General features: G+C 39.2%; 1 protein-coding gene and 1 gene segment (V, D, J or C); both read left to right on the plus strand.

The window, feature by feature from the left end:
- Positions 1-824: 824 nt before the first annotated feature.
- On the plus strand, positions 825-3605 carry LOC146552879 (immunoglobulin lambda-1 light chain-like). The gene is made up of 4 exons (XM_085254406.1): positions 825-963; positions 2314-2625; positions 2758-2832; positions 3186-3605. The coding sequence occupies exons 1-4, from the start codon at positions 825-827 to the stop codon at positions 3332-3334; spliced, it is 675 nt and encodes a 224-aa protein (XP_085110532.1). The 3' UTR covers positions 3335-3605.
- Positions 3606-5382: 1777 nt separating this feature from the next.
- On the plus strand, positions 5383-10308 carry LOC146552880 (T-cell receptor gamma chain V region V108B-like). The segment is given in 5 exon segments: positions 5383-5386; positions 6043-6222; positions 6313-6645; positions 9591-9628; positions 10210-10308. Coding segments are annotated over 5 exon segments (654 nt in total).
- The last annotated feature ends 309 nt before the right edge of the window (positions 10309-10617 follow it).

Consider the following 10617-nt stretch of genomic DNA (forward strand, 5'->3'; position numbering starts at 1 on the left):
GGGAAAAAGCTCTTTTCTTACAGTGATGCCACAAATCTGGGTCTAACACATGAGGCTGGATGTTAAATTCTTTTACCCGCAAAAAAGATGTGATGACAGGGGAAAGTGAAGGAGACTTCAGCCTCTCTGTCTCATTTCTTCCATCAGAAACTTTTTGTTTTTTTATTGAGCTGAGATCAGATTTGTGACGGTCACTCTGATAACTTCATGTTGTTTCCCTTAAACCATTTTGCCAAAGTTTCTGTACAACTGTGTGTTTAAACTTCAAGTTCAGCTCTTGAAGCTCTTCAGCTGCTCATGTTGCAGATCCACTGTGAGCTGAAATTCCAATGAAGCTGTTAGAAAAATCAAAGTGATGTTTCAGATTAGTCAATGAGCTCATTAGTTAATAACTGTGTAAGATGGTGTTATGGTCCCCTGATCCTCTGCTGCCTACCCACCATCGATCTTACCTTTCTTGTCATTGTGGTGCTGCATGGCCCACTTTCTCCTGAGATTCAGTTCACTGACAGATGTTCTGATAGTTTTCTTTACAATTTGCTGCTAGAATTCAAAATTGATTGTGTGATTAATGATGGTGAGCCAGATGGGCCAAACCATGATCCTATCAGCAGCATGTTTCATTGTAGTGGTGCATCATTGATGGGATAAATGGACTGGTGCTTATATAGTGATTTTCTATTTCCATGTGGACTAAAGTAGTGGACTGACCAACAGACTGACATTAACATCAGAGCCGTGCTGCTAGTGTGGCTAAAAGAAAAGAGAAGAAGAGATAGTCATGTTGACATGAACATTAGAGAAACACATCATGGAGCTGAAATATGATCCTGCTTCCTCATTTGGACTCATTCACCTCAGCTGACACGTTCAACAGCAGACAGGTTTTTGTAGCAGTCTGTCTCACTGTGGGAGGAAGATGGTACCCCATCTTTGGCTCTGGAACTAAACTGTCTGTAACAGGTAAGAACAAACATTTATTTTCCTTCAGTTGTTTTATTGTAGAAGCTGAAAATGTGTTTAAAGTCAGTTTGTGCTGCTTCAGGCTTTACATGTTAGTTTTTCATCATTAGTAGAGAATTCATCTGCAGCCATTGTTACATAAGAAAAGCTCAATAATCTCTGAAAACATGTTGAAATCTCACTGAACAACTAAAGTTATTCTTTATTTCTGCAAATATTAGTGATGTTACAAATATTTAGGATTTGATCCTCTCAGTGATTCTGCTGGTTTTTAACACAAGATCATATTTGATGTTAAAATTAAATTAATATAGATTAACAACAAATATGGTTTCAGGAAATATTTGCTTTATGTTGAGGAACAAATATTTTTTAATAGTCAAACATTCATGTAGCTGCTTCAAAAAGGTAAATAGAATTATAAAAACAGATACTGATTAGAAAACTCAGAAATGATATGACAGATAAATTTAGGATGAATATGACATCGTTAAACTCTGATATTTATTTCTGAGATGAAGTCGTGTGTGTGGATTTGTACGTGACAATAAAAAGTTAATAATACTTAAATTTTCCAAAATACTTTTCAAGACAAATTTTTATTAATTATATTTTTTCAAATAATTTGTATTTTATGACTAAAAATATCTTGAAGTATATCTCATATTATTGAAAACGTTTTATTCAACATTTCAGTTTTAGTGTTTTAAAATAGTTGCTACAGTTTTTTATTTGAATAAAAACATAAATTAAAATAATCACTGCGTTACTTTTCCAATTTTACACAAAAATATTTAAGAATAAATTAGTCTGAAAGACAAATATGGTCTTTATGGTAAAATATATCAAAGACAAGAAGAATGGAAATTTTATCTGCTGAATTGAATTTTGTGAAATGATATTTAATTTTATTAATAGTACAAAACAATATGAAAAAAGATGAATTTATTTTTGGACAGAAGAGGATCTCTGTTAGAACTCGTGTCTAAGGACTAATAAGAAAAATACATTTTCACTTGTATAAAGACAAATGTAAATATTTTAAAATTGGACTGAACTAAATTTCTATAAAACAATAAAAAGCAAACACATGACGAATTAAACTGAATTTAATTTGACTTTAAAACCATGCTGAGTGTTCCTCATGTGAGCCATGATGACATGAGGTGATGACTGTGTTTGATATGAAGCTGAATCCAGTGTATGTAGTGAACTTTGTGCTGATGAGTAGTTTAGTGATCAGAGTCCATGTAGTTTCCAGGATCAGACTGAATGCAGTGCAGTGCTGGAAGCTGCTGCTGACTGTGTGAATGTGTGTCTGTGCTGCTTGTTGCTGCTGTCAAACTTCAGATGAGCAGGTAGTGAAGCCCGTGGTGAGCGTGTACCCAGCAGCATCCAGAGCCCACCTGGAGGGGAACAGCTCCCTGCTGTGTGTGGCCTCAGCCATGTTTCCTCCTCTGGTCCAGTTCTCCTGGAAAAGACAGAAGAAGAACGGCGGAGAAGCGGAGGAGCTGCCCCCTGCTGAGGGAGAGCAGCTGGAGCTCAGAGAGGCGGGACGCACCATTGCCATCAGGATGCTTGATGGGAGCCATTCTGACACATATAAATACAGCTGCTGGGTGAAGCACGAGGGGGGCACAGTGGAGGCCCGAACACAACAAGGTAATGAAGGCTTGGTGACTGTGTTCAGCAGTGATTCAGCTTCATGTGGAGATGCTGTCAAAGAGAGCAGAGCAGCAGAGGACTGACATTTCTCACTGCAGCTCCAAACATTTGACTCCTTTTCTGTTTCAGAGCTTCCAGCTCCAGCAGCCTCCTGTCCTCCAGAGAGAGAGCCAGCAGACCTGCCAGCTCTGCAGCCAGCTGACTGTAAGATCACCTGCTGCCTCTCTGCATGGACAGCTCCAATGTCCAATGAGGCAGCTGGAACAAGTTTAGGCTCTTAAAGTTGCACTAATTGATCAAATCTTCATCCAACAAGCTCTGATAAAGCCACTGTACACTAGCTGCTCAGCACCAAACAGCAGACAGACCATAATATGTCAGAGATCAGTTTGTTAGCTGCTTGTGGAGTTCTTCTGCCCCCAAGTGGACACAAACACTACATCAATTCATCCACTTGAAGAAGAAGCTGTGACTGTTTCTATTTGGACTTTTTCTCCTTGATCTGAGAGGAATAACCCGACTGTCTGTCTGTCTCTTTGTGTCTGTCTGTCCTTCAGTGTCCTTCCAGTCTCAGTGCAGGGTGAAGCTGCTCTGCCTGCTGTACACAGTGCTGATAGTGAAGAGTCTGGTGTACTGCTGTGGACTCTCTCTGCTGATGATGCTCACAAACAAGGGAGCGTCCACCAACTGCACACATGCTGACTGACTGTTTCCTGCTCGCCTTTTCTCACCATCAGATTTCCTCCAGTCAGCAGTCAGAAATGTAAATTAACTTCTGGTTGGTTCAATGTTTCATTACTGAGCATTTGACCTTTTCTCATTTAATCATCTTAAACTGTGTAACATAAATTTACAGATAAACATGTTTGATGTGTTTGTAAAAGTGTAGATTCTTTATGTGAAGATTTCTTTTGTACATCTCTGCAGAAAAACTGATGCATTCAGATCCCACCATAACAAAATAACAGTGTAGTTATTTGTCTGAAGTAAAAATAAAGATTTGAATGTTAAGAATATGCTTCTCATTTCTTCTGTGATACATAACCTGTGTGACTGCAGCATTCACAGATCATAAACTTGCTCTCCTGCAGCAGACGGGCTGTGTGGGTTTCTGCTCTGCAGCCTCCACACCGTTAGCTGTGGCTTTCACTTTAATAACACAACGACAGTTACAAGCAGGAACTCTGCTTCAAGTTGTTCAGGAAGCATCTGTGTTCATGTGTGTGAGAGAAACAAAGTGTGAACTCAGAGCTGTTACACAGTTGATGTTTAGTACGATCACAAAAGACAAATACAAGATGAAGTCTGAACATTAAATCCCACAGAACTCAAGTTGAACCGTTATGATTTAAAAACACTGAAAAAGGGAATAAATTAAGACAAGATTTGTAAAAACAATTTCACAAAACACCATCAGTTCAGATGGATGTTGAGCATCTTTCCATCTTTTTCTAATAATCATAAATATGTAAAATGTTTAATCAAAATGTGTCATTGATTAATCAGCTTAATTATTCAGACTAGTGCAATTTATACAAATAATATAATTGAAATAAAACATAATTATTATAATTAAGAGCAGCACAGAGAAACCAACTCAAACAAAGAACATTCATCAATTTGATGATTGAACCAGTGCTGAATATTTATTAAGTTCACCCACGCTGTGCTGTAAATTCTGTTGATATGAATATTAAGATTTAACCCTCATAATGTCGTCCCGATTTCCACACACCTGTGGTCCTCAGGGTCACAAATGTCCCCACTTCATTTCAGTGTTTTTAAAGTATAAATTGTCGATCAATTCAGTGTAAAAAATACATGAAATGATCAGTTATTGTGATCATTGTTTCACAACCAGAGTCGGTCGCTTTAACAGATGATCACAGACGGCTTTATGTCAAAGTTAATGTAGGAAGCTGTTTTTAAACGACTTCAAGTTTTTTACTGGCAGCAAATAATCAGGTTTTCCTTTGGGCTCAAAAATGACCCCGTCTGCTTTGACTGTTTATAAATGAAAGGTATAAAATATCATCCATCTCTGTGTTTCAAGGTTTGATTCAACTTTATTCCAACTCATTGCCTGACATGTGTCTGTATGTTGGCATGGTAGGAACAGCAGGGCATGGGTCTGAGTGAAGGCAAACCTTCATGAGGACAAAGGCGTGTCCATATTTGACACAAGTGCAGGAGGACAAATTAGAAATTCGCTGAACTTTAGTGACGCTTTTAAAGAATCTGTGATTTTAAAATCTTAGATGCAAATATAAAATCTGATGAGATTTATTCCACAGATTTGTGTTTTATGTCAGGGTAAATAAAATATGAATTATCTGATTATTTACTATGAAGTGAAAAAGAGCAAATATGAAACAGATGTTGTCATGGAGGAGTGGACTCAGGCGCAGACAAACTCAGACGCTCGATGGCGAAGAATTAAGTGAAGTTTGTTACAGGAGGTTCGGTGTGACGACAACGAGTGATGAAAACAAACATGAACTAAAGGCGAGAGCCTAAAAATCGGCTCTGAGGTAAATGACTCATTTACAAGGTGTCACGTATCACAGCACGCTGTGAGACGCTGTCAGCAGCACTGAAGGAAACACTGTGAACAGTGTTGAGACCACACCAGCCTCTCCCATCCTTTTGTCTTATAGAGATCACAGAGATGTTTCCAAATATTCCTGCTTTTGTACTGTTGTGTAAATGTGTGTGTAAAGGTGGATGACTGCCTGCTGCAGATGAAATCTAACCATGGGTACAAATAAATGAAGCTGACGTGAAACACAGCCCTGTTTTTATTACTGTTTATAGATATTAGAATTGATGATCATCATTTTAATGATTCTTAAAAAGGCTTTAATGAATCCTTCAGTCTGAAACCAACTTGGAACAAAACACATTAGAAGATGTGGGAAAGAACCACAGTGTGCACATATTTAAACACACAACAGAACCACAGTGTGCACATATTTAAACACACAACAGAACCACAGTGTGCACATATTTAAACACACAACAGAACCACAGTGTGCACATATTTAAACACACAACAGAACCACATGTGTTTGTTTCAAATAAGATTTTTACTCTAAATATTGTTATGTATGATTTTATTTTTAACTACTTTGTGCGCAATTTATGAACTTTTAAAATATTTAACCATATTATCTTTTTTTAGATTTTTCTATTTATTTGTAGTTTAGTTATATTTAGTGTTTTCATCACAGCTGTTAAACCACAGATAACAGTGTGTGTTAGTAAATTCACAGCAACATGAATGTTTCTGAGTGTTTGTGCATCATGTGACCCAGATTTTTGGATCTGCTGTCAGATTGAAATGAAGACGATGAAACCACAGCAGCTTCAGCTGAGCTGTCAATCAGCAGCAGCAGTCTTATCTGTGGGCCGCAGGGGCTGATGGGAGCTTTGAGGACCTGTTAGAAACCACGTGGCCCTCGTCTGATCTCACAGCTCGTCCTTGTTTGGCCTCAGCTGCATCAGAGCGCCACTTCTCCCCAGGTTCACCAGAGGAAACACCACTGCACAAAATGCTTTTCCTCCCAGCTGCTGCTCTGTGCTGTCTGTGTTCAGGTGAGTGTTTCCAGCCAATCAGGAGCCAACAAAGTCAACCTGTAACAAACACTGTCACACTAACCTTCATCTATCTGTCTGTCTCTACAGCACTGGTTACCATGGCAGCAGAACAGCTGATTCAGGAGGATTTAACATTGACCAGGAGAGTTGGACAAAGTGTCTCCTTCAGCTGTGGAGGGATTAATAAGTGTGATGATGACTGGATATACTGGTACCAGAAGAAAGAAAAAGAAACATTCAGAGTGATTGGGTATATGCCTAAGAGAGGTAGCTGCACGCTTAACAAAGGTTACGGTCATCCTCAGAAAGATGATTTCTCATCCATGAATACACAGAACAGCTGTGAGTTGAAGATAAATAAAGTTAAACGCGATCATTCAGCCACCTACTACTGCTCCTGTTTGAAGAGAGCTCCCCACAGTGAGAAATGATCCCTGCAGCCTGAACAAAAACCAACAGATGAACAGATGTCAAACAGTGTCTGTGACAGGAAGAGAGCAGTAAACCACAGCCCAGCTTCACATGTTTCACCTCCATCTCAGAGTCACAAACATACTGAGCTCAGGGACCATTTTTATTTACTGCTGTCAGAAATTCAATTCGATTTATTTCTGTTTAAACATATTTTTCATCCTGTTTTAAGACAGAAACAAGAGGAACAGATGACATCAAACTTCCAAATGTAAACAAATGTATCCTCAGTCCCACAAAAACATTTATTCAAAGTGAAAGAAAAACAGATTGTGTCAAACTGAGTCAAAGTCCATCCCTCATTCACAGTGTTAATGTTCTCTTCATGAAAACTCTTCCAGCAGCACTTGTTGTTTAACACCTTTCAGTACATTTAACCAGACACTTGGACTGATGTCAGGTCAGGATCTTGTCCTTCTAGCAGCGGCTCATTAGGACGCTGATGTTGTTGGACAGGTTTCCATCAGTTTCCTGTGGATGTTTATAGAGGATGAATCAGTCACGGTGCCTCATCTTTCTGTCACCTTCTTTTCTCTCTGATAGAAAAAAACTGATTTTGTATCTGAATATGTCAAATCTGGAATCACAGGACAAGATTTCTGCTCTCTGTTTGTGTTTCCTGACCAATCACATTTGAGCAGCTTTGGCTGCTTCATTTCATTTCCAGCATCGCTGCTGAAGAAGAATCAGAGTCTGACTGGATCAAACACACAGATTTAACAGCAGAAAGAGTGATTCCATGTAAAACACTCTCGTTCACCAGTTTTAACTCACATAACTTCACATTTCCTCAAATTGAATCTTAGTCATTTAATCACAGGAAGTTTCTGGGATTTTGTTCCAGACTGTATATTTATTAATAGATTTTTCTCTACTGAATTTGTTTGAAATATTCAGGTTTAAAATCAGTCTGATGTATTCTTAATGAGTCTTGTTCACAAAGTTACATGTGCAGTACTCTGTACATCTTCCATCCTTAGAGATCAATAATATATGTTGTCCAATACTCAGCAGACTGAACCAGGACTGGAAACCTGCTCATCATCTCATCTTTGAGGTCTCCATTTAAAAGCAGCAATGACTCGAAGGTAAATATTATACTGGATAATGTGTTAGTATATAAGACTGTCTTTTTTAACAAACAGCTCATCTATCAGCTGTCAGCAGAACTGTAGAACTTCAGATCCTGAAGTGTGTGAGGACAGAGAAGAGTCAGCTTTACTTCAGGTTTGATGGATAAACTTTCACAGTTTGTGATGATTCTGCTCTCTTTGTGATTTTAGGAGCTGCCCTCAGCACCACCCAGTGACATCACACACATCATCCTACATGTTCACTCTTTGTCAGTGGAAGCTGCAGCTGTTTGATTGATAAAGTTAAAGACAAGAAGTCAAAGGGATTAATCATCCATGTAACTGTGTCACTATATAGGAGCATAAATATTAACTCAGTTTGGTGTTTCAGAAAGCTGCTGATCTCAGATCTGCACAGCTTCTGTTTTAAACACTGAATGTCGTCAGCTGCATGAAGTGAGATTTTCTCTGACACAATTAAGTAAAACCTGATGAAGGTCAAAGGTCACTTGTCACTTTTATGTTGAACTAAAAACTTTAATCTGGAATTCACTCACACTGTGTTTTGCCAATATTGTGTTTTTTACCATGAAGTCATTCAGAGTCCTTCATACCAGAGTAACCAGAAAGGATAATATATATTTTAAATAACTTTCTACAGGACTGAATATAACATCATTATGTAAAAGTCCAGAGTCTCTGTGCTTCATCTGAGGATGATGTGAAAACTTCTAACATCACACAAAGTAAAGGTCTCTATCACACTGCTCATGAAATGCAGATTTGTCCATCTTCTATTTTGGGCGTCTAGTGGAGGTCTGAAGATTTCCCTCTGAGGAAGCTGCTGGTGAAGATTGCGAGTTCTGCTTGATCCCTGCGGTGACCTTCAGTTCCTGATGTTTCTGAAATGACACATCAGGAGTCTTCCTCCGTGGGTCAACAGAAGCTGTGATAAATGAAAGGGAGGACATTTCTCAAACCTCTGGACCCAGGAAACCCAGCGTGGTCCTCATGGTCACCTTCACTTGTTGTTCCCCAGGGTGAATGTAGCTGTTGATAATGATGTGGATCCAGGAGATTTTTATTTTTTTTCTCCCCCCCTTTCTCGCTGTCCCTCTCCCCTTCTGTTTTTCCTTTCCTTCCTCTTTCTTTCTCCCTTTCCTATCCCTCACTGATGTCTGTCCCGTCTGTAACATCTGAAAATAAAATATAATAAATAATAAAAATAAAGATCGACCAAATGGACCAATACGGCAATGCCACGATGATCCATTTGGCAAAGTAAATCCATTGGGTATCCTTGTTGGTCTTCAGACAACAATTCTGATGGCCAAAGAACCGAATGGGACAGGCAGAAAAAAAAAAAAAAAAAGATAATGATGTGGACTTTGGACCCTGTTATTAAATGAAAAGAACAAATTACACTTCTATCAAACCTTTTGTCAGTGTGCTTTATTTCATTTAAACTTTCCATGTTAGCAGGCTGTAGAGCGCTCTGTGTGAACTGAATCTAAAACTGTTTAAATCCATATAATTCAGATACTAACAGTAACTCTGGGTCTCTGTGGAGTCTGCTGCTGATGTCATCTCTGTCTAAAACAGGATAAGAAAAAATGAGACCTGTGGAATCATTGAAGCATAAAGACTACGGGAGTAACAGGTGTGCAGCATCGCTAGCTAGCAACAACCCTCTAATACCGTGTGGCTAATCTAGCTAATGATCGCTTACAGTTACAATGACAGAGATGACATTTTGTATAAAAACTGGTAAAACTGTTTCACAGGTTGTTGATCCTGTCGTGTTCTTTGTGTGTTTGGCAGCCATCATGAAGCTGTACGTGTCCATCACTGCTGTCAGTGTGAGAGCAGGACTTCTGTGTATTCTGGCTATCAAACAGCTCTACAGAGCACACTGTTTGTTCTTTAAAACATTTATTTAATCACAGTTCAGTGGCCGTGATATCACCGCTGTTCTCTGTAGTTCCACTTCTAAATCACAGAATTTCACCTTGGATGTCAGGTTGTGTTTTTGTGCCAGCAAACATTTTAAAACTGTTCTGACTTCAGTTCTTCTCAGACTGAACCATCAGGAGGATTCATACCTGCAACACCTGGAACCAGTCAGCTGGAGGCAGCAGCAGTTTGTCTCAGAACAACTTTATGAACAAAAAAAAGTAATCTCAGAGAGATAGATACCAACCTCTCAACATGGATTCAAACCAATAACCTTCATCTGATCGACCTTTCAGGCTACACCTGTTATTTGTAGCTGTCCACTGTAACACAGCAGGCTGAAACTGACTCTGATCCACAAAGCAGGACCTCTGCTAACTGGAATGCAGCCGTCATTATCACACCTGTATTTTTCCTCCTGTGAACTAAAGACATCTGCTGTGGAAGAGGTCTGTCTGTGTCCCACATGTCTGTCTGTGACTCTCAGGTGCATCACTGTTTACAGGATCACAAGGATCCACCTGACAGCAAGAACACAGGAGATGGAGGCGAATCCATCAGCAAACCATCTAAAAATCCTTTGTGAGAAAGACGTCTTCTACAGCTATAAATGCACACTGTAACGTGTACGTCATCACTGATATGTATCAGCTGCTTGCTGTGGTGGATGTTCTGACACACAGTAATCTGCTGCCCTTAAACGATCTTGATATATAACTTGGAATGTAATTTAAGCTTGAGCAGCATTGTCACAGCCACACTGTGCTGCTAACTTTAAATGACTGTCAGGTGATTTGTGACAGAAGGACAGCAGCAGAGTGAAAGGAAGGTTTACAGGATGTTGGTGAGAGCTGCTGTGATGTCTGGTTTGGATCCTGTGGCTCTGATAAAAAGA

Source organism: Mchenga conophoros, linkage group LG18 (genome assembly GCF_057382185.1).
Source record: "Mchenga conophoros isolate Kocher_MC1m ecotype Shallow Benthic linkage group LG18, M_conophoros_male_GT1.1, whole genome shotgun sequence".
Taxonomy (NCBI): domain Eukaryota; kingdom Metazoa; phylum Chordata; class Actinopteri; order Cichliformes; family Cichlidae; genus Mchenga; species Mchenga conophoros.

Coding starts and splice junctions, on each gene's coding strand:
- LOC146552879 (XM_085254406.1), top strand. CDS start 825: ATGATCCTGCTTCCTCATTTGGACTCATTCACCTCAGCTGACACGTTC. Junction 964..2,313: donor AACTAAACTGTCTGTAACAG/GTAAGAACAAAC, acceptor GTCAAACTTCAG/ATGAGCAGGTAGTGAAGCCC. Junction 2,626..2,757: donor GGAGGCCCGAACACAACAAG/GTAATGAAGGCT, acceptor TTTCTGTTTCAG/AGCTTCCAGCTCCAGCAGCC.